The sequence below is a fragment of the Chinchilla lanigera genome, unplaced genomic scaffold (genome assembly GCF_000276665.1).
Source record: "Chinchilla lanigera isolate Chin_1 unplaced genomic scaffold, ChiLan1.0 scaffold00041, whole genome shotgun sequence".
NCBI lineage: Eukaryota > Metazoa > Chordata > Mammalia > Rodentia > Chinchillidae > Chinchilla > Chinchilla lanigera.
Genome location: NW_004955442.1, coordinates 19,687,240 through 19,711,936, shown reverse-complemented (window position 1 = coordinate 19,711,936; position 24,697 = coordinate 19,687,240). Strand labels below are relative to the sequence as shown.

At 41.0% G+C, this 24,697-nt stretch overlaps 1 protein-coding gene across 4 annotated transcripts in view; it reads left to right on the top strand.

The window, feature by feature from the left end:
• Positions 1-24,697, top strand: part of Adrbk2 (adrenergic, beta, receptor kinase 2) — a 145,659-nt gene that overhangs the window by 73,867 nt on the left and 47,095 nt on the right. For all 4 annotated transcript variants that reach the window (XM_013517965.1, XM_013517966.1, XM_005391839.2 and 1 more), the window contains 4 exons: positions 13,167-13,268; positions 15,091-15,165; positions 19,508-19,569; positions 23,860-23,911. In XM_013517965.1, coding sequence (XP_013373419.1) covers positions 13,167-13,268; positions 15,091-15,165; positions 19,508-19,569; positions 23,860-23,911 — 291 coding nt within the window. The remainder of the gene's footprint in view (positions 1-13,166; positions 13,269-15,090; positions 15,166-19,507; positions 19,570-23,859; positions 23,912-24,697) is intronic.

Here is a 24,697-nt window from a genome sequence, read left to right as displayed (position 1 = left end):
GAGATTTCTGGTCATGCTGGAGTAACAAATTACAGACCGGGTGGGGTGGGAGGGTGGGATCTCAGACACACAGCTGGTGAAGTCTGCAGCTGGAGAGGGGCAGAAGTGATAGGGTGGAAGTTTTTGGAAGGCAGGAAGTCACCCATACAGAACAAAGTGGACTTAAGAACTGCAAACCTATTGGAGACAGAAATCTGAAAACAGAACAGGCAAGAGAGGACAGTCCTCAGGGAGTAGTCTGCTGACAGCTGCTTGTTAGCTGGACTGGCTGTTCACTCGTGATGCATTGGGCAGAAGGGAATTCTGGCCCAAGAGAATTCAGGTTTGGCCCTGGGAAGGAAGTTACTTCTGGAAGACACAAAGCCCAGAAGAGGTTTCTGGAACTAAACTAGAAAACACATGGAGCTGGGTGTTTTGGTGCATGCGAGTAATCCCAGCATCTAGGAGGCTGAAGCAAGTTTGAGCCCAGCCTGGAACTGTGAGACTCTCTCACAAAATAAAAAATACAAAAAATACACAAAAGCTCAGTGGAAAGGCCCCTGGGTTCAGTCCCCACTGTGGCTCAATCAGTCAATCAAACCGGACTGGAGTGATCCCAGACAGGTGGTTAGTTTCAGTCCCAAAACACATGCCAAGGTCTGAAGCCACGTGGGATGGGGGACCAAGAGCTAAAATGAAAACCTCTCCAGGGAAGAACTGAATGTAATGCTGAGAAGACAAAGATCTCTCATTGAGCTCCATGGAGGATTGTGATACAGGAAAGGGCAAACCAGAGGTTGCTTGAGGCCTACAAAAAACAGCAACCCAGTCCCAGCCCAGCTCAGTCTTGTGTTAGGTGATGAACCCCTTCCCTCCTGCCCAGCGTAGGACAAAGGGAGCCCACTGTCTTCTCTAAAGATATAAGATAACATATAAAGACTTCGCCATGTCATGTACACAGCAGAAAATTACTAGACTTGCTATAAGGCAAGATGTCTGACTCCTAAACAAGGTGATAGAAGAAGACCTTTCAGAGGAGCTGGGTACCGGAGGTAATTATCAGGTACTTTAAAATAGCCATGAATAATATGTTCAGTAAAAGATGGGAAAATATATCTCAGCATAATTTGAATTTATAATGAAGAGTTGAAAGGGCATTCTAAGAGAGTACAGTATTTGAAGTCATAACTTGATGGTTAAACACAAGCTAACATAATACATAGGAAGGCAGGTCAGTAGATAGCCTCAGACCAAAGCACAGAGAAAAAGAATAGACAAAGAGATAGATAAGAGTATTAAAGATATGCAAGGCATGTTCAAAGGTCTAATACATGTAGAATTGGAGTTCCAGAAAAAGAAAAAAAGAGAACAAGGTAGTAGCAATATTTGAAGAGATAATACTAAAAATTTTACAAAATGATGAAAGACAGATACTTACAGATTCAAAAAAGCTTAGAATCCATTCCTACCATTCATCACTAGATGGAATGAATACAAAGAATACCTATGCACATCATTATGAGCCTACAGAAATTTAGAGGAATTCTGAAGGGGTGCTAAGGGAGCCACATTACTTTTAAAGGAGCAGCAGTTAAGCTGACTGTGACACTGAAGGAAAATGATGGGAGTGGGGCAGGCGGTGAAGCAGCCATCTTTAAAGTATTGAAAGAAAAATCGTCCAGCCTAGAAGACTGTTCCCAGTCAAATTTTCCTTTAAAAGAGAAAGAGAAATAGAGATGTTCAGACAAAACAACAACAACAACAACAAACAACAACAACAAAACCGAAACAAATAAAAAAATGAGAGCATTTGTCAGTAGTGACCTACATTACCAAGTAATGTAGCTGAGGTGCAGGGAGATGCTTCAGGCAAATGGAGAGATCCTGATGGATATGCAGGAACGAAAGATGAGCAACATGGGTGAATCTGCATGTGAAATGTAAGTGAACAATGACGATTCGAAACAGTGACATGTCTCTAGAGTTTATAGTATAGGTAGCACCAGAATGCATGACAGTCACACAAAAGGTAGAAGAGGACTTATGAAGATAAAATATTTTAAAGTCCTAGGATTATTGGTGGGAGTAGTGAAAGTAATCATTTGCATTGGATTGTACTCAGTATATCTAGTAAGTTAAAAGGAAAAAGTGGGATGAAAACCATTTGATTGATCAAAAAGAGGTAATAAAAGAATAAAAGAGGGCCATAAAGTTGATAGGTCAAATTGAAAACAAAACAGTGTAGGATGATAGCTTAAATCCAGTTACATTTAATGTAAATGGACTAAACACAGCAAAGTCAAAGACTTCAGTTTTTCAGACTGGATTAAGTGATGAAGCCCTCTTATATACCACTTGGAAAAATGAGGAAAATACTTACAGGAAGGAAAACTACATATATGGAAGGAAGGATGGATGGATGATACATGTTGTAGTATACATACTATGTTGACACTAATCAGATGAACTACCCAGTTATGCTACTTTGAAATAAAGAGATGTTCTTAATGATAAAAGGGTTGATCCAACAGCTCTCTCAATCTTAAATCTATGTGTTACAAATAACACAACTTCAAAGTATATAATGCAAACATAAGCAGATAGAAAACAAATCCACAATTCTAGTAAGACATATTAACATACTCCCTTCAAGAGTTTAAAAGAAACAAAATCCTCAGTTAAGCTTGAGGAGCTCTTAATAAAGTAATGAATAAACTTGACATATATAGAAACTAAACCCAACAAAAGTAGAGTTCACATTCTTTGAATTACATGCAAAATATTTTTAAAAATAGCTCATGTGTTGGTTCCTTTGGAAATTTATAAATTTCTAGATTGAAATTGCTCAGAGTATCTTTTCTGACCACAATAAAATTAAGCTCAAAGAAATCCTTACATGCTTAAAAATGAGTACACCTTAAAATAATTATAGATCAAAGGAGAAATTAAAATAGAAATTAGGAAATATTTTAAAATATATTTAATAAGTGACATATGCTGTTATTAACATGATGTATTTTTACCCTAAGTCATTTAAATGACCCAAAGAAAATGTAACATAGTTACCCCTGTAGTCCCTGTAGTTACCCCTGTACCCCCTGTAGTCTTTCTGCACATTTGAAAATTGAGGAGAAATTCCTTTCCTTCCAGCTTTTTAGAGATATAGATACAGATATGAAGATGTCATGTTTTTCCATACTTTTAAAAATTGTATTAATATATTTTCAGAAAAAGTGGTCAAATTATGTTGTACATTTGGCGTCATGTAAAAATGTGCTGTGAACCCAAAAAGATTTTACTTGGTGTAAAGTTAACCTTATTGTTTGCGTCTGAATCATACTCAGGCATTTTATCTAGAGAAGTATCACAGCTTGATCTGTCATTTTTTTTTTTTCTTTCCTGTGTTCCTGAAAGCTTCACCTCTCCAATTTCAGCATGTACTAAGTCACCTTGTCAAATGTTAAGAAATCTCCTTTAGCAGATAACTGGGTAGAACAGATGGGCCATCTACGTGGTAACTTCTTACGCACTTCCTGTGCGCGTGCTGGTGACTATTTGACGTGTACTCATCTGAACTTTAAGCATTGGTGTTTCTCCTTGTTGGCCGCCTCCCATCTCTTCTCACCTCTCTTCTGATTTGGCCCATGGTGGACCTGGCTTATCAAATGACTGCCTGGAAGGATGCGCTACTGCTCCTGGGCAGCTTGCCCTCTGTTCTTTGGAAAATGCCATCTGTCCTTGAGGCTCAAGTACAACTCTGTCAGTGAACACAACCCTGGAACACTTTAAGTTTCTAGTGATTATTCTTTGGCCCCTTGCTTTTGTCACTGGAGTGGATTCTTCTTTAATTTCTGGTTGTTTTTGACCCATTTTTAGATACTCTTATTGGTGTCTTGATATGGTACATTTTATAATTATATTTCTTCTTCCCATGTCCCCAGACATGTCACAGTATACTCCCTCTTCCTACAGGTGAGAATCCTAGTTGTTTGTTATAGCACTTACATAACTTGCTGCCTTCCTTCCTTCTCTGTCTCAGGAAGTCCAATGTAGAGCTTCCACTTCAGCCAGACCTAACCAGCCAGTGTTCCCTGAACCTCTCCGTGCCATTCTTACTCTGTCATTGTATGGTGTGTCGTTCCTTCCCACCCTGGGATGCTACAGCTTCCTCCAGCCATTGAGAGCTGAGTTGCTTTTCAGGGCTGGCTCAGCAGCGAGGGTCTTGGTAGCCACTTCCATCCTGGTGTTCCAGCATGGTGTGCATCCTCCTCTGACTCACAGTTTGTGGTTTGTGCTGTCCTGTTCTGTGTACTTGGTACTTATTCCTCCTGTGTGTGATGAATTTTTCTATGTCACCAGCTACTAGACATGTCAACAAAAAGGCCTTACTGGCACCCAACTACAGCCATGCTGTCCCTTACTGTGGGATACTGGCAAGTACCTCAGCCACCCTAAAGCCTTCTCTGTTTCAGACCTTGTGAACTCAGAGGCATCTTCCTTGCCCTTGAGGGGCCCGCAGTATGCAGGCCTGAGATCTGAGCTCCAGGTGCCTTGTGTATGGAATGAGGCTGGGATCATCTCATGCCTACCTACCTCACTGGCTAATGTGGGGCTCAGACCAGACACTGAATGAATAGTTACTATTGACTGCGCCATGTCTGTGATACACTGTGCAGGCACAGGAGAGCCATGGGACACAGGGGTCAAGGGTTCTACTTCTGAGCTCAGGCCACCTGGGTTCAAACTCTGCCACCTACTAGCATGCGTCCTGGGTGACCACTTCAGCTTCTCTGCGCCTGGACTTCCTCTGCTAGAGTCAGAGCGAGGGCTATGCTGTCCTGAAGCAGTGTCTTGTGTGTATCACACCTAGCTGCCACTCAGTGTATTGGCTTCTGTACCTCCTGTTCCAGTTAGAATTTGAAGGAGCTTGTACAAATACATATATTATGCCTAGATTTGAAAAGGAATTGCGGAAAAAAAAACCAAGTACAATATCAGAGGCAAAATCACTCTAGACTTCTTTCACTCATCCAACCAACATTAATTGAACACCAGCGTTCTGCCAGGCATTGTTTGAACAAACAAGAGATAAAGTCTTTGCTCTCTTTGAACTTATGTTCTTGTTGAGAGATGCAGACAGTACAAACAAGGACTATATCTGGAAGTAAAAACTGCTGAGCAGCAACTCAGAGCGTAGTGTGAAGTGCTGTGCTCACCACTCTAGATAGGCAGGTCGGTGACTGTCTGAACAGGTGGCATTGAACAGTCGCATGATTGTCTGAGCATTGAACAGGGACATGGGTGACAAGGAGGCTGGTGTCTTGAAGGTAAACTAGGAAAGCAATTCAAGCTGAAGTCATGGCTAAGACAGCCCTTACCATGGCAGAGAAGATATTAAGTGCTTGAAGAACTGAGAAACTAGCAGAGGATGATATAGTGAGGGACAGAGTGGCCGGCTAGTGTGACATGAGCTTGGCATGAAGAGAGACATGGGCTTAGGAGGGTAAGGCAGAGTAACAAATTCAGATTTTATTCCAAAACCTATGGAAAACATTGAACGGGGGAGTGTTGGGTGCAGTGTCTATTAAAATCAGGTGTTGATATGCTAGATTAAGATCAAGTACTTAACACTGGTTTTTTTAACTAGTTGGCCTGTCATTTGGGGAGAAAACAAGGTTAAAGTCTCCAACTGTCTACTACTTCTTTTTATTGTCACCTTTTTTTGCCATATACTTTGAAGCTCTGTGAGCAGGTGCGTACATGTTTCTTTTTAGGTACTGGGAATTGAACTCAGTACCTTGTGCTTGCCAGGCAGGCACTGTGCTGCTGAGCTATATCCTTGGCCACATGTTTCAGATTGTTATATCTCTCCATATGAAATGTCCCTCTTTATTTCTGGTTTATCTGTGGTAATAAATAGTCTGTTTGCAGTCAGCTTCACCAGATCATGTGGCTCTAACCATGTTCATCTTCTTGTACTTACTGTTTTCATGATGTGTCTTCCCCATCTGTCTACTTTAAATCTCTTATATGTAAATTGTTTCTTTGAGATAGATATGAAAGAGGCTTGGTTATTTTTTCCTTCATTCTGACAATTTTTGCCTTATTTATTTATTTATTCATTTTGGTGCTAGGGACTGAACCAACCATGAGCTACATTCCTTAACCCTTTTTATTTTTTGACAAAGGTTTCACTAAGTTGCCTGGTCTTGGCTTGAACCTGCAATCCTCTTGCCTCAGCCTCCCATGGAGTTCTGGGATTACAGGCATGAACCACCTTGCCTGGCTGAAAATTCTGGTTTTTAGTGGAGGAATTTTAGATATTATATTTACCTTTTGTATGGTTTGCAGAGTTTCAATCTGTTAATGTATTTTTTCAACCTATAATTAATCTTTCACCAATTCTAGGAAAATTAAGATAATTATTTCTCAAGGCATTTTTTTACTTCTTTTCTCTCCTCTGGAACTCTAATATGTATGTTTAATCTTTAAATCTGGTGGCTCATTCAGTTTTTCCTCCAATATTTTTTTTTCTCTTCTTCAGGTCAAACAATTTCTATGGCTCTATCTTCAGAATTGTCAACTCTTTTGGCCCGTCTGGGCTGCTGTTCTGTCATTTGTTGAGTGTTTTATTTCACATGCTGCATTTTTACTTCTGAAACTTTCATTTAGTTTTTTTTGTAGTTGCTATTTTTTCCTCTGTTACCTGTCTTTTTCTTTATTATGTGAATGTTTTCTGTTAGGTCTTTTGAATTATTTCCAGTTAGAACAGGAGCTTTGAAGTCTGTGTCTAATAACGCCAGCATCTGTGTCTCCTGGATGAATTTACATGATGCTCTGCAGTCTTGAATGTGGAGGATACTGTGCTGTTTCTTCTGTGTAGAACGGTATTAGACTGTATCTTGAACATGGTGATGGGTGGATGAAGAAACTCTAGACTCTTATGATGCTTCAAAGGGAATGGGTATTTTTGTTTCAGCAGCCAGCTGACCTGGCTCAGCCACACCCAGGCACGTATCTCCCACTGTGGGCAGTGGCTGTGCCTTCTCCAGTCCTTTAGCTTCTCCTGAGCTGCTGGAGTCCACCATGCCCCTGTGTCACTCAGGTCCACCAGAGATTTTGACAGAATTTACACTCAGAGCTTTGGAGCCCCTCTTCTGTGACTCTTGTTTTCAGAAATACCTGCTCTTACAGCTTCAGTCTGATACCCCCTCTCTGCTGTCTTTGTACTTGTGGTCACACTCCAGTGCCCGTATGCAGTTGCAGTTCCTGTATGTCCAGGATTGCTTATTGTCATCTCAGGAGGATTGTTCTGGTAGGAGTTAGTTGGTTCTTGCCAGAGGCAGAGCCTGGATTTGTGCTTTTTTTCAAAATAAAGCAAACATGATTTATTGATGAATTGGATGTAGACGGCAGTAATGGCTAGAGTAGAGGCAAAAGAGTGGAATCTGTGGTGATCGTTCACTTTTGATTTATGCAAAAGGGAGAGTGGTTATAGCTGAAAGACGACTGCTGGGGGTGTATGTACGGTAGCTGCAGTATAGCAGGAGGATGTAGAAATCAAAGGTTTCATTTAGATGTGTTAAATTTCATATGCTTTCTATATATTCAACTGAAAATGTCAAATACATGGTTGGATATTTGAAATCTGGAGCTCATGGGTAACAGATTGAGTCCTCAGAATATAACTGGTATTTGAAACCACAGGGCTGAAAAGCTTTATCCAGGGAGAGTGTGGCTTTGGCAGAGGGCTGACCAGCAGTGTTTTCTGAGACGCTTTGGTATTCAGAGGCCGAGGGGAGGAGGAAGGACTACCTGCAATGGAGACCAAGGAGGAGGAGCAGGGCCAGAGCCCTGGGAGTGCAGTCTGATGAGGGAGAAGAGCAGGGTGCATGGATGGCAGGAGCAGACAGCTGAGTTCAGAGCCAGTCAGGAGTCAGTGGAGCAAAGTACAAAGGGAAGGGGCTGGAATCAGGCCCAGCAGAGGCCCAGAATGACTCTTCTCTCCTCACCGGTGGTTGGTGAGAAAGTTGGAGCCTCCAGCAGCTGAGGACCAAAGGTGCCTGCCCTTGCGGTCACAGGTATGTAGGCTGCGTGATCAGCCCTAGTCTGTGGCTCCCCCAGAGAAGAAGGGACAACGCGATCAGTGACTGTTCAGTACAGAGGCAGCATCCCTGTTCTGTGACTGTGAACCCCACCTGCCTGCTTAGGCACCTGGGCAACCTGACTTTCAGAACCTAAAGTGGTTTGGGTTGCGCATATGTTGCAATAAGGATGTTCTGTTTCAGACTAGTTGATAGTTGACTGCATGTTCTTTCGTTGGTGATATTAGTGGTAGTAGAAAAATAAATGCTAGCCAGGTGGGGTGGTGTACACCTATAATCTCAGCACTCAGGAGGCTGAGGCAAGAGGACTGCCACAAGTTCAAGGCCAGACTGAGAGTCTATCTCAACAAACAAACAAACAAACAAAGCTGGCTTACAGCCAGAGACACTCTAGTCTTTCTTTTTTCTGTTTCTCTTAACTGTAGCAAAGTTTTATTAAAATTACAAAAAGAAACAGGTTCTGCAGAGAGAGTAAAAGAAAAGAAGTATGTCCTACAGCATGAGGATGGGCCACCATGGACAGACAACACAGTTAGAAAATTTCAATAGCGGCTGTTCTTTTTGTATCACCCACTCCTCAGGCTGATGTCAGATCTGGGCCAACTATAGAAAACCTGCTCCCGTTCTCACTAGAAGTCTACCTGCAGGGCTTTGGGAACCATGCTGCGTGTGTCCAGGATCTTGTCATTGACAGATCGCCCCTACTTCCCTAGCCAGCTTTGCCTTGCTCTCATCTCCTGTCTCATTTCCCCCCGAGAGATATAAATCCTCATAATCCCTTTCGGGGTGCTGAGGGAGTGGAGGCTCTGTCTTCTGTAGCTTCTTCTGGCTGGAAGGTGCTGTAGACCCTGCCCACTGGGGATCATGTGCTCTCCAATGCCCGCAGGATGTTGTGGCTTGTTGGCTGGGTCAAGGGGAAAAACCTGTCAGAAAATAGTAAGAAAAGAATTAGTGACTGTTGAGCTGCCTGTTTGATGGGAGAAAGAAATTTTACTATTAGCCCAAATATAAGAAGCAGGTCAGATCTCCACACTTCTCCTGGAGGACAAGGTATGGCAAAGAAGGAGATTAGATAAACTATTGAGAGCCTGAAAGCCATAGCCTTAGCAAGATGTAATTAAAAACAGAACCTCAGTATCCCTTACAGTACATGACTGCATTTACGCTATAGTGAATTAGGGTCATTAGTGACTGTACTAATCTGTACCCTGAGCTGTACTGGAGTCATACTTTCTGAAGGGGAGCCTCAAGTCTTCCAGAGGTTCTGAGGAATAGCTTGCTAGTTAGTCCTTTGAAAATTGTAGTGACCATTTCCCATGTAGGATTTGTACAGCTTGTCACTGCATTCCTTGAAGAAGAACCAGTGGTTCCTCAGGAACTGGGAATAAAGTTACGGTCTTAAAGGGCTATAGGGCTGCCCTTCTTACCTCCCTATCAGCCTTTTGATTTCCCAAGGAGATTTCAGACATGTTTCTTTGGGATCCCTTACAGTACATGAGTGCAACCTGCTTGGGAAGATGGACTGGCTCTAGGAGTTGTAGAATTTCCTGCTTGTGTGTTATACATGATTGTTTGTTGGTCTGCTAACTCCTTCTTTCCAGGTTGCTGCATAGGAATGTAGTACCAGAAAGACCTATTTGGAGTCTTTTTATAGGTCAGTGATGGATATCTTTGCCACCACTGGTATAGATATATAGCGTAATATCAATGCCTGAGTAAAAGCTATGAGCTCTGCTTTTTGAGCAGAGTTCCCGGGGGGAGTTGACTTAGGGACCTGTTGTGAACTGATGACTGCATAACCTGCCTTTTGATGACCTTGGACAAAGCTACTTTTATCAGTGAACCACCCTCCTCAGGGTCTTGAAAGGACAGGTCACTGATGTGTTCTGCCTGCTTATGTAGGTCTCGGAGATTACTTATTCACAAGAGTGGCCAACTTCTGGGACTGTGTCAAAGAGGCACAATTAGAAATAGTGCTTGTCTCAGGTTTGTCTAAGAGCATGGCCTCATACTTGGCAAGCCATCCTCCTGTTAACTACAAGTAATCTTTGGTCTCAAGAATCACTCTGACCTAATAGGGAGTCAGAACTTCTAGTTTCTGTCCTAAAGTTAGTTTTGCAGCTTCCTGCATTAGCACAGCTGTAGCTGCTACTCCCTTCAGGCAGGGTAGCATCCAGCAGCCACTCCATTCATCTTTTTGAAAAGTATGCCACTAGGCAAACTCTAATCTTTTTCTTTGCTTTCTAGGAGTTACCTTTTCTGTTCCTCAGGTCAGAGTATCAGACTCAAATCTCTAAGTAAAGACACTACTGTAGTTTTGAGCAGTATTTGCTTAGAAACTAGAATTGTCTGGATGGCTGGAATTTGGCAGTTCATGGAAACTTACATAGAATGAGCATTTGTTTAACCAGATGTTAGTTTGCTTTAAAGGCCCCTGGGAGTATAGTCTTACATTTTATTACACCTGTGTACAGGGATTATAATTCCATGAAAGCTCACTATAGCTTGAGATTGTTCACAGATCAAGGCAGAAACCTTTACCTTTCATTAGCCCTTGAACCTGCCTAAAATAAAACACAACTGAAGAAATCAACCAAACCCCAAGGCCTTTATTTTCTAACTCTGCTCCAGAGTTTGCTGTATGGTTCACATTACCCCACAGTTGACATGTGTACAGTGGCATAGTGCTCACCTCTAGGTACCTGTTTTGCTGAGTTGACTTAGGACTGGTCAGCTCTGGCCCTTTGGTAACACCAGCACTGCTGGATTGATGCTGCTCAGGCCATCTCTTCTTCTTGAGTGGGTATTAGGCCACTCCAGGCTCCTTGCCTTTATGTTGGGCTTCACTGTCTGTTCCAGAGGACTCTATTCCAAGCCCTGCAGCAGTTCAAGTGTGAATTTCAGCCACCACCATGCCACAGCCAGGCAGAGGCCCTTACGGACAGTTAGGATGATCCCATTCATTTCCCAGTATGTAGACCAGCTACTCATATGAGGGACCTCAGTGTTTCACATTCCCATCCCGCATCCTCCAAACGCTCCTGAGCCCTGTCCTTGTCTATATCAGTACTTCTTACAGAATTTACTAGTGTTGATTCAGAACTATCAAGTCCACTCTATAAATTAAGCAGGTAACTTAATTCTATTTAGTGGATATTGTATCCTATACTAGTCAGCTCCACCTGCTATGATCCCAGAGTGAAAGCCTCTCTGGTATTATGAAGGTCCACATAGTGAGTGGCTGACTGTTAGAAACATTGTTTTTTGAAAGGGAGTCATATGTGGAAATGTCATTATGTTGGAGATCTTTGCTATCATCTTCCTTTGAGCTGCATATTTCATTTATGCTTTCATTCTTGTCTTTTGTATTAAAAGCATTTCTGTAAATAAATGGGGATGATTGTCTGATCTAGGACTCTCTGTTACCAAATTAGAGCAATTGGGAACATTTCCATATATGACAAATATTTCTATAACACATTTTGTATTTAATCTATCTTAGTACCAGCCAGATTAACTAATGTAGTATTTGAAATATAGCGTAGAACTAACCTCTATGTTAATATTTTTATTGGTATTTCTTTTTTCATTAAGTTTATTGGTACAGTTTAGATATACATAATGATCACATTCATTATGGGAATTTGTCCCTGTACATGATGTATCTTTATTCCTTTTTTCCCATTCCCTCCCTTCGCTTCAGCCCTGCTTCCCCTCCAGATTTACAAAGCTTTGTTTCCATTTTATCCTTCTTTTCTCACTTTTTCCTTTCCTTCCTTTCTCCGTGCCCCCTCCCTAGTTCCTCTTTCCTTTTGAACAATTTCTTCCTATTTCACAATATCTGTTACACATTTTGATTCTTATTTACACTTTGTTTCTCATATAATGCAGTATTTACACGTGTGTCCTTTTGGAGGGGGGAAGAACACTTCTGCACTGTTGGTGGGAGTGTAGACTGGTGCACCCACTGTGGAAATCAGTGAGGAGATTCCTCAAAAAACTAGGACTAGAGGTCCCATTGGACCCAGCTATTCCCCTTCTTGATATCTTCCCAAAAGAATTAAGAACATCAGACCACAGCATTATGTGCAAACCCATGTTTCTAGCAGCACAGTTTGTAATAGCCAAATCTTGCAACCAACCCAAATGCCCATCAACCAAGAAATGGATAAAGAAGATGTGGGGTTTTTTATACAATGGAGTACTACTAAAGAAGGATAAACTCGAGACATTTCTAGGTAAATGGATGCACCTTGACACCATAGTCTTAAGTGAAATAAAGCAGACACACATTTAATGTTTTTATAGTACTGAAAAACCAGTATTTGTGTGTACATGTGCATGTGCGTGTGTATATGTTAGTTACTGGGCATTGAAGTCTGGGCATTCACACTAAGTTATATGCCCAGCTCTGTTTTATTTCTCATTCTGAAACAGGGTCTCACTGAGTCACTAAGGTGCCCAAGCTGCCTTAAACTTGCAGTCTTTCTGCCTCAGCCTCTCAGAGCACTGGAATTACAATCATGACCACCACACCTACACTGAAAACAATTCTTTCATCTAGGTGTTAATTCCTTTCTCAAATATTTATTTGCTTCAGTTGATTTTTAGAAATCTCTTTGCCAGAATCCTGATAATATTTTTTTCTCCTGTTTTGGAACACTGTAACTGAGTGAGAACAAACCAACCCCACCATAACTCAGAACTGAATTACAGCCAAATTTAAATTATTTGTGCTTTGGAGAAGAGAATTGGCAAGGAGGAATGGTCCATGGCTTGTGTGTTGTAAGATAATTGTAACCATGGTAGTATTTGTTTTCTAATGTTATGTGTTGCTACATTTTAGTGATGAGGTTGATCATAGATAAAAAGCCTATTTGTGTGTTTCTAGTTAAATTTAAATCATTCCAACATCATTATTCCAACATTAGAAGTAGTCATTTCCTGTGGAATTGCTGGTTTGGTGCTTTGCTTTATCTCATATGGAAGTGGTTTTTTTTTTTTGCCTGAGTTAGTTGTGTCTCTAAATAATGTAAGTTTTCAGGAAAAATACCCTAACAATGATATCTCTTAAACATGCAGATAAAGGAATATGAGAAGCTTGACAATGAGGAAGATCGCCTGTGTAGAAGTCGGCAGATTTATGATGCCTACATCATGAAGGAGCTTCTGTCCTGTTCACATGTAAATATTACTGCTTGTTCTGTTACTTTAGTGTGATAACTCTGAGACCGCTTTCAGTGTTTCTGGAGTGAATGTAAACCAGTAGGGACATGTTTTAAAAATTTTAAAATTCGTATTCAGGGCAGAACCTATTTCTTTGCTTTGTCAGGTATTTCTTTCTGATACACCAGTATCTCTTGCATCAAGGTGGCTTAGTATATTTTCAAAGCCTGATACTTTTATTGCAGAAAATTGGTCAACTCATTAATTTGGATCCACTGAAGAAAAAAAATCTCAATTCTAGACTTTTGGAAGGAAGTTAAACTTTATTATTTTTAATCTAATTATGTTTTAACAGTTAAGTTAATCAAATATTGACAGATATAAATCTTAAGTGGTTTTAGAGTTAATAAGGATAATAACTATTATGTTAATTTTGTTCATCAAGTTAAATAATGGTTGAAATAATTGTTTTCCTTATAAATCAGAGAAATAGTCTAATTTCCCTATTAGTTAAACTGAGCTCTTGGGAAATTATTTTACCACCAGTAAGTAAAATAATTAGTAATGAACATTTACCATGTAAAAGTCTGTACAGTAACACTGTATTTTATAGAAATGGACTGACCGTCCTGGCCTACTCTGTCAAGTACATTAGCCACTAGCCACCAGTGGTTGTTGGAATTTGTTTAAATTAATTAAATCAGATGAGGTTGTACTTATACTTCTTAGTTCTTCCTAAGCCACGTGTAACTCAAGCGCTCCACAGCCCCACATGACCAGTGGCTTCTGTATGGGATGGCACAGGAACATAGCATTTCCACTGCGGCAAAAAGGTCACAAAAGTAATGCGCTACAGTGCTTCTGCCCAGGTTGTGTGGTTACAGTTATTACTGCCACTTGGGTAACTGCAGCTAACTGTGACACCTCTGGTAGCTCCATTGTTTCACTGTTCTTTGGACCCGAGCTCCTTGCACAGAAGGAAATTCTAAGCTGGAGCTAATCATTGGTCTCTCTGCCATGCTGGGAAGGCCTGAGCCCTTGGAGAAGGCCAGATGTTCACAGCAACTAGAGGGGTTTTGGCAGTGTGATATGGTATTTAAAGCTGTTCTTGGTCAGGCATGGTGGCGCACACCTGTCATCCCAGCACTCGGGAGGCTGAGGCAGGAGGATTGATGCAAGTTTGAGGCCAGCCTGAACTGCATAGTGAAACCCTGTCTCAAAAAAAAATTAAAATAAAATAAAGCTGTTCTTCCTGTGCATCAGTAAAGAGGATACAACTTGAAGTTTTCGGGAGGAGAAGTTTGTAATTCACACCGCTGGAAGCGACATCCTGCTTGCTTCAGCTCCACTCTGCCAAAGCTGCAGTGAGACTTTCTTGAACCCAGAACTTTTGAGCACTGCAGCTTGGCGTTGTAAACCTGCCGTTAATTCCCAGGCACATCCTCATGGGCTCATTTTCTCTGTTATAGGAGAACATTTTACATTTTTAGAACTTTTATCTGCCAGTGGAGGAATGTGTGCATTCAGTGAAGGTAGAGTTCTTCACCCTTTATCACCATGGTAACCTCAACTTCGTGTGGGATTAGATGGGTCTGCCAGGCCCTGTTGTGCTGCTGTCACTCTGGGCGCGTGACTGAGAACTCCGGACATCCAGATGGATAAACATGCTTGATTTCTCTACAGATGGCCTGCAGATCGTAAAGAATGCTTGCTAATATAATTACCATAGGTTACCATTTAGTAATTGTTGTGTTAAGTTGTCTGTTATGATAGTGTATCATGTGCAGAGGTTTCTTACATTTTGCTATTATTTAAAAAACATGTCTTTGATTTTTGAAAGCCATTCTCCAAGCAAGCTGTAGAACACGTCCAAAGTCACCTGTCCAAGAAGCAAGTGACATCAACTCTTTTTCAGGTAAGATAAAATTATCTCAAAATAAACAGATAATTTTCTTACCATTGGGACTTGGTGACTTACTTTCTTTGTGTGCAGATACACTAGAAGAATGGCTTCGTAAGACTGGTCTCACTGGAACGGCTGAAGCTTAGTATGACTTCCACTGAAATGTGTCATTTGAAATGTGTCATATGTGTCCATTGAAATGTGTGTACTTTTTTCAGACTCAGGCTTTTGCCTGAGAAGAACCACTGGAGCTTTCTAGTAAACGTCATGAGCTAGAAATCAAGATAGGACATTGAAGAAGAAAACTTTTTCTTGTTTGACACTGTAATGCCTGTGATGACCAGAGACATTACAAGATTTATTTTGTAGTGTCAGGGTGTTTGTACTTACAGTGATTTTCCAGAATCAAGAGTAAATGCTTGAGTCACAACTGAGGAAGTATATTTGACCTTGACCATGTACATCTTGAGTATAATATAATTGTACAGATGTAAGTAACAAGCCTTAGCTAAATGTACAACTAATAAGCCTATGCATTTGCTGTTGTTTAGGTCAAATGGGTTCTCTTTGTCAAAGCCTCTTGCATCCTGTGTTTTCCATAGAGGAGCAGTAGTGTTTGATGTCTTATGACAGTACTTACCCAAAATTTTGATCATTCGATCGAGAAAATACCATTTTAACTCTTAGAACATTTAAACAGTAACAAGTCATGTGTTACTCTTGTCAGAATAACTAATGGACTTCTCATAAAATGTAGAACCTGTCTGCAGAGGCCAGTGGGTTCTAAGCCTGATCTCTGAAGTGAGCTGGCCTGACCTGTGTTTCCACTGCAGTTTCCTGCCTCTGTCTTCTCACCTGCAGAGGGGAGGTGCCAGGGCCTCACCTCAGGGAGTTCTGAGATCTGGTGAGGAAGGTGCGCATGGGCTGCTTCACATTGGACCTGCCTACCCGAGTGCTCCCCAAATGTTAGCTGTTATTGAGTATCTTACAGTCAAAAAGTACAATGTAAATGTCTTGGTTACTTTTCTCTTGTTGCTGAGACAAAATACCCGCCATGCAGAATTAAGGAAGGAAAGGTTTATTTAGCCTACAGTTTATGGAGGTTTCAGTCCATACTTGGCTGGCTCCAAGGCAGAATGGCAAGTGTTCAGGGCAAGTGTGCATGGCTGGGGAACAGCAAAGCAACAAGAACAAAAGGGAGGAGAGGCTGTAAGCAGCTTCTGTCTCTCATTTGCATATGCAAACTATCCACCCCAGATCAGGTATAGCACTCACACCCATAGTCCCAGCATTGGACTATGGATCAATCAAATATCTAGAAGCCCACCCCGTGACTGCATGAGGATTTGGGGGGACATGCAGGCACAAACCATAACAGTAAATATCTGCTTTTTGTTGTCTCCATACTTCTACATCAGAATTTCATTTTTCAACTGACTTTGCCATGGAGCACCAGTAGCCCTATAGTCAATCACATCTAACATTGCTAAACTATACCTTGTAGCTTATGGTGTATTAGTCAGTTCTCCATTGTACTTTGTAAATAAAAAGAGGTTTACTTTGTCAATTTGGGGGCAAAGTCTAAGATCAAGCAGCCTGATCAATTCAGCCTCTGAAGAGGGTCCCCTTGAGCGTGTCACACAATGGGTGTGTGGCGTCATGGCAGGAGCATGTGCTGGAGGAGAGATCACCTGGAGAGACAGGAAGCTGCAGAGATAAGGGAGGGACCAGGCTTATTCTTTTTATAGAAGCAACCCCTCCTGAGAATGAACCAGAGTCCCGGAAGCCCTCTGTCCATCCCTTCTGGGGGCAGCACATGGGGTGACCTAATCATCTCCCCTAGGATCCACCTCTTAAAGAACCTTCCCCACATTGCCACATGTTCAGCCGAGCTCCAACACGTGTGTGTACCCTTGGGGGCACACCCAACCCGTATCTAAATCGTAGCACATGGGGTTTTATTCAGATTTTCACCTTTCCTGTAGCATAAATAACATTGAAACAAGATTTTTCCAGGTGAGATACAAATGGCACTAAAATTCTTCTCACACCTTCACAAGGAGCATTCATTTAAAATGCCTTTTATTTAGATGCCTTTTAAAAACTCTTTACCAATTTGGTTTGTTCCTTAAATATATTTGTACAGATGTGTGGAAATAGTGTGGTGAAATTGATATAGAATGGGTAGTATTCTATTCCAAGGAGAAGAAGATAATAAGCTTATTAAAATGAGTGCATTGGTGCAATTTAACTGTAACATCAAAGCGTAGTGATTAAAATATAAATAAACATTTTGTGTTAGATTATCCTGTTCATAGAGATACATTAACTAATGAAGTCATTTGATGTTCATAGTAATAAAAATGCTCCCCAAGTAAATAGAAAAATTTTTATTTAATTCATTTTGTTTGCGAGCTCAACTTTAGAGATGTTTGGGGAGATACACTTGGCAGCGGAGGCTAGAAAAAGTCCTGGCTCTTATTTGGAGGCCTAAAAATGTAATGTTCTTACTTTAATTCCTGTTGTATCCTTCCAAATGAGATCTGGCTGGTCTGTCTCTGCCTCCCTTTTTGTTGTACTGGGGCGTTAAACCCAGGACCTTCCCACTGAGCTATGTCCCTAGCCCTTCATACAAAAATTTTTGAGACAGGCTCTCACTAAGTTGCCAGGTTGCCCAGGCTGGACTTGACTTTGTGATCCTCCTTCCTCAGCCTCCCAGAGTGCTTGGATTTACAAGCATGTACTACCATTCCTGGCTTCTCCTTTTACAGATTAAGAGGATGGAGGACCCAGGAGAGGAGCAGGTGCTCATAATCCCACTGCCACCTCTGGCTCTTGCACTGCTGCCCAGATATGTTGGTGGTTCCTTCTGCTAAAGCAATGCAGTGAGCTGGTTAAGAATTCCTAGAGACTATTGTCTTTTTACTCTTTAGCAGACAGTATGGGATGTTTTACAAAATACAAGAAAAATACTAATTGATGTGATTGTTGTTATAAATAGAAAGTCTGTGATATATAAATTTAGCATTTTATACACCTTTAAACAGTTAATCTACTTTGCATCTTGAAGTCTACAGAATCTTTTGAGATCTGCAGAGGACTTTGCTAGGGTGGATATGGTATGTTGCCATGGAATTGTAGTGATTCAGAGCTAAAGAGGACTTCAGAGAATTCAGCTTCCCTTTTTACCAAAGAGGGAGCCAATTCCATGTGGCTTCAGGGACCAGTCCCAGATTCTTCTCTAGACAGCAGTAGTCCTGTGGGGGGTGGGGGGCAGAAGTTAGTATGTCCCCAGGGAGTCTCCCTTACCAGTGCAGTCTCCTCTCTGTGTCAGGAAATGAGATTCCCAGGGGTCCGGTCTTCTTGGTTTCTGTAGACTTCTACTCTCACCACTGTGGCCATGCCATGGTTGGTTGTTCTTTTTATAAACATTCAGGGTGATCCATAAAGTCACAAAAAATGTTAAATTTTGCGTTGTTCTACAAACTTAGGTTGTCAAGATGTTTTCCAAAAAGATCTCATTGACTCTCAGTTGCACTGTAGAATAGTACCACACTTGATATTTTTGTTGTTCCTGATTTAAAGTTGCTCACCTGAAACAATTTGTGCTACTTACTTGGTAATGTGTAAAGCAGCACAGAACTGCAGTGGATTGCAGTTGGTCTGAGGAGGAAGGCACTGTATACATGAATCAGGAACCTCTGGCTTCATCCCCGTTAGCCCTGAACTTGCTCAGAGATCTTGAGGATGCACCTTCCCATTGTCCCAGAGCCTCCCTCCTGGTTACCTTTACCTCAATGATTCTACAAGGTACAAAGTCAGTGAGTAAAATAGCCAGTTAAAATAACTATGGATTTATTTGCTTTGAGTTTTTAAACTCAGTATGACTATAGATTACAAATGCTTTTAGTCATTTATAACTCACAGGCCCCAGTGCAAAATAAAAGTATGGGCCCCCTTTTCAAAAATTATTAAGAATTTTGAGATGGTGATAGAGGAGCATTAAACACAATGCCAGGGTCTTCAGAGTTGCACACTGTGAAGCTGGCCCTGGTCATTAGGAAGTGTCTGTGACTTGCCAAGAGCCATACTGGGCAGTAGGGATGTAGTGATCTATGGTACAGACCTGCCCCCGTCTTCATGGGACCTAGTTGTGGAGATAGGTATGAAATAAATAATCCCTGATGATGATTCTCTTAGTGAAAACTGGACAGGCACAGACAAGGACAAGGACATGGTGCCCTGGGAGGGCATCTCCATGAACCTCACCCAGGCTGAGTCGCATAGGTTTGTATGTTTCACTTTAATATAGTCATGTTTACACAGTGTGGGATTTCTTTTCCATCCTTTCTAGCCATACATAGAAGAAATTTGTGAAAGTCTTCGAGGCAACATTTTCCAAAAGTTTATGGAAAGGTATGCAATTTTATGCATATATATTATTGGCCATGACCTGTGTGTAAGCATTGGTGTTCGACTGTTCCCTCTATACTTTATAACTTGAGGTTTTTGTATCTTCGCATCCCTTTGGCCTTCAGCTCTTTAGCTTCAATTAATCTAAAATTTAAATAGACAAGGGAACCTCAGTTTTAAAAGTATCTTATTGGGAAGCCTTTGCTAATGCAAACAGGGGTGTAATTTATCAGATTCATTTCTTTGGATTGTAAAGGTGTATCTCCCAAAGGTGGACAAGCCTGAGCTTTATGTATGGATAGAATTTAAGGGTGTGGGCTAAAGTGTATTTATGATTGTATACACCATTAAAATACCTAAGAGTTCTGTCCTTGAGGGTTACTCAACCCATAGAGCATGTTCGTCATACCACATTCTGTGATTTGCCAGTGGTACCTATAGAAACATTTATCTCAAGGACTGTTTGGACACCCACCCATCAGTTCATCTATGGGGCATGCCTCTGACAGGGCACTGTTGGAATTAGACTTCCTACAGGTCGTCTGCCTTCACTCTCCCTGTCCCTGCCCTAAATGGGCTCATTTCTAGACAGTCGACACGATGATCGTGCCTCATTGCTGGAGATGTGTGCACCTGCTCAGTAATTAGGTAAAGAACAGACACTGCTTTTCTGTAGTTTTCTTCTCCATGTACTTACAGAGCTAAAGCAATTAAAAAACTGTGTTGTGATTCTACTAGAGTTCAAGAGATAATTTTATCCTGGAGTGGAGTCAATAGTTTGGGAAAGGAATATGCGTACAAGTGATTATATTCTTCTGAGTTACAATAGAAACTCTGCCAGAAGGCAGCACAGTGAGGCCAAGGAAAGGGCTGCTGGCTCTGGGCTGGCTTCTGTCTCCATTGCTGATTCTTCTCAGACCTGAGCTTTCCCACTTCTTGGGTTACCTTTGTGTTCATGTGACCCTTGGGAGACTGGAGAGATGGACTGGTCATCCAAAGCCAGGAGACAGGTCTTTCCTGGATGGGTTGTAACACCAAGGTGCATCCTTCTGCCAGCCCCCGGCTAGCTGATGCGTAGCCTTTTCCCTCCTGGAGTTAGCCATCACCTGTTCCAGGGTATACAAAGGAAGCTGCTTGCATTTTAAGAAGCATGCACAGAACACGTTTTGAAATATTTGCAGTTTTATGTAAGTTATTTTAAAAATCATTTTGTTAATCCTTATACCTTTTAGTTCTCTTTCTTTTAATTCATTCTCAAATTTGAAAAAGATATTCCACATCAAGTCACAAGTTTTGGTTTTGGAAAGCACCAGTCCTCTATAAAGATGGCCGTGTAGCCCTCAGCATCATTGGGCCTGGTGGGCGGGGCTGACAATTCTGGTGACTCCCTCTTAGTGGCCACCCTGCAGTCTAGTAACAAAGAGGAAGTGCTCAGCAGTACAGGGGCTTGCTTGGCTGTCGCCTCCTCCTGAGGCCTGAACTGGAACAGGGACTAAACTCCCCATGCAGCCGGCTCTGGGAGCCGGGATCTGTGGAGGCTTATGAGCCTGTTGCTCTGCAGCTCAGGGGCTCTGCAGCATGGAGACTGAGAGCACCACAGTTGAAACAGGCCTCTGCCCGTACTACATCAGGGCATTTCTGGGTCTTCAACTTCTGGTCTTTGGGGCCTCTCCAGGGGCACTGGCTATTAACAGCCTGTAATCTTCTCCAAGGCTTCGCCTTCTGCCCCTGTGTTGATCAAAGGTAGTGAGTACTCAAGTCACCCAGAGGCAGACAGGGCTAGGCCCTGACACCCAGGGGACAAAGAAAAAACGTGTCACAACAAATCTATGCCTAGTGGGCAAACATGCACCTGCTTCTCTTTTCCTGGTTCACTAACTCAGGAAGGGTACTGTACTGAATGCGAAGTCACCCACCATTCTATACCACCAGCTGAGTACCAGGGCCTGTGAAAAAGGATTATACATGAGTCCAAGGGAAGTTCAGGGACCAGCTATGGGTTTATAAAAGTGGGGGACACCTAGATGGCTGCTTTTTCTGCAGGTACATGCCAGAAAAGCTTAGAGTTTCTCAGAAGGTAATGTTAACCAACCTCTTAGAGATGTTAGGGAGATCAATGAAATGCTCTGTAAAAGCCATAAAGAATTCTGGTTTTGAGTTTTAATCTTACTAGTATTAGAAGTGTTTGTAAAAGATCTGCATTTTTTAAAGTCCTATTAAATAAAACTCAGAGAATTGTGGTAGTTGGGTGTTCTGAGGCATTGTCTTATGCTGATGCTAATACCTGTAACATGCACTTTGCAGATATTCCTTCTGACCTTCCTCAGTTTGTTTTCCCCTTTTCTCCTTTCTCATTCTGAGTACAATGAATCCTTTGTCTTTGTAAGGAATCATGCAAGAGGCTAGATGAGATCCAGTTTTCACCAAGAACAGGCTCTGCTTTTAAGGAGAATTCCATTTAGGACTCATTTTCTTTTTCCTTTCATCTTTTCTTTTTCCTCTTGCCCTGTGTTGGGAGCCACTGGAGCTGGAAATCTATCATATGTGTGAGGGCAGGACAGAGCCAAAGTGCCTCAAGCAGTCAAACTACCTCAGTCTTGAGAAAAACATCCTGCCTGGACAATTACAGTCGTTAGTCACTAGACAACATTACCTCTCCTGATACTAACTTTGCAAGAGTATAAAATAAACACCCCTACTGTTGAAGTCAGTCCTCTTGCCTAGCAACTAAGAGGTAACTCCACCTGACCCCAGCTACTGTCTCTTGTCTTTGTTTGCTAAATCCTCTCTCTGTTTTCTCCTGGGGACCACCGAGAGACCAGCAAGTCCTATAGCCTTGTACCTTTCCCTCCCTCCCTTCCTCCCTTCCGCCCTTCCTCCCTTGTGGTTTTTTGTATATGATGCTAAGGGTCACTCTTGGGCCCCTGAACATCCTAGACAAGTGCCTTACCACTGAACTATACCCTCAGCCCCATAGAATGCACTTATTTTGAACATCGATTTAGTAATTAACTTACAGATATATTAATTTTAAAGCAATTAAAATAATTTTAATTATTAAATAATTAATTATTTAAATAAATAATTTTTATTTATTAATAATTAAATAATATAATATATTATATTAATGTTATTATATTAAGTATATTATAATAGTATTAAGTAATAATTATTTAAATAATAATTATTAAAATAATAAATAATGCTCATTAATTAAAAAGCAATCAAAATAATGTATTTAGTAAGTAGATATTGATAGTTATTTTTGTTAAGTCATGGTTGAACAAAATACTTGTTGAGCAGTTTAGAAGATTGTAGAAGCATGTCAGGGTGACACTGAATCTTGGGGTACTAATCTGAGGGCTTCTCTTCCACAGTCTGTATCTTTGAGAGGCAGTGCTAAATTTTTATTAAGAAGCCCAGAGCCTGTTTATCTGGGTTCACATGGGCTCCACCCACTCTCTTATCATGTGACCTTGGCCAAGCCATTTGGTATTCACTGCCTTAATCTTTTCTACTGTATGATGGGATGCCAGTAGTACCTGTCCTTAGAATTGTTGAAAGAAGCAGATGTGCTAGCACCTGGTAAGCACAATTTTTTAGTGCTTACTACTCTTAAAAGTATTTATAAACATAAGTTTTTCATTATTTAGATCTGCACTGTCCAGTATGGTAGTACTAGCCACATAAGATACTGAGCACTTGCTGGGCATGGTGGTGCACACCTATAATCCTAGCACTCAGGAGGCGGAGGCAGGAGGATAGCTTCAAGTTCAAGGCCAGCCTGTACTATATAGTGAGACCCTGGCTCAAGAAAAAAAAAGATACTGAACACCTAAAATGAGACTAGTCAAAATTCAAATGTACTGTAAGTGCAAAAGATGCACCAGATTTCAAAGATCTTTTATATAAACAAGAATGTAGAATAATCCTGTTGATAAATTCATCCTGATTCTGATTATGTATTGAAATGATCATTTTTTCATCCTTTGGGTCAATGAAATGCAGTGTACTATAATGTTAGATATGTGACTTGTGTTGTCTCCCTATTGGATAGTGCTAAGTCAGATAGAAATGTCCCATAGTTTATAACCATTAAGGGACAGACATGAATCTTTCGTGTGATTTGTAAAGTAAAGCAATGATTATTGGTGAATGTTTTGTGAAAAAAATGCTTGCGATAACTTTCCCTATTTGAGAACCAACACAAGTAATGCAATTCTAGTTTATTATTCTACATATCCATTGCATTTGATGTTTAACTTCTCAGTGATTATTTGTGTTCTCTTTTAGTGACAAGTTCACTAGATTTTGTCAGTGGAAAAATGTAGAATTAAATATTCATGTGAGTATCATCTTCTTTTTTTCCTTTCTTAAATTAAAAATTCTTTGGCTTAACCTCATGAGAAAATATTCTGGAGCGTACTCCCCAAGGGTACACTGCCTAACAGATGTCCTCTGTGTAATTCTGTGTATTGAAACCCCTCCTCCCTTGCTCACTGACACATGGTTGGAGTTTTAACTGTTTTCAAACAGATAGATGAATGTGCTTATTTAAGAAAGTAAGAAAGGCTATTTTAGGCAGTCATTGGTTGACCCTTTACCAAAAATAGTAGTTAAAATACAAATCATCCTAATACAACTTCCACCACCTTGTCTTTGCCGTTCTTAACAAGTTCCTTTTCTTTTTCACGTTAGAGGTATGATAAGAAAATTGGATGTAATAATAAAAATAATAGCATCTTTTAGGAGAACAAGGTAGCATCTTTTTATTAGTTTGAGAATGACAAAAGCAGTCTTCAAACACAGGCTTTCCTCAGGGTTCATGAGCATCAGTACTTCCGGGATGTCATCTTTACTTCTCCGTAGACTGCACATTTCCTCATGCAGCCTACTGACCTCTTCACCATCTCCCTCTCATCAGCTTGCAACTGGGAAAAAAGAATCAACTGGATCCATCAAGTTCCTCCCTCTCTCCCTCTTTCTCTCCCTGCCTTCCTTCTTCCTTTGATTTATACTTGAAACAGTACTACTGTTGGAAGAGGAATTTTCTTTAACCACTTTTTCCGTCATATTTCCTGGCAAGACTTAGAAGTAAGAGGCAACAACACATTTTTAAAATCTCTAACAT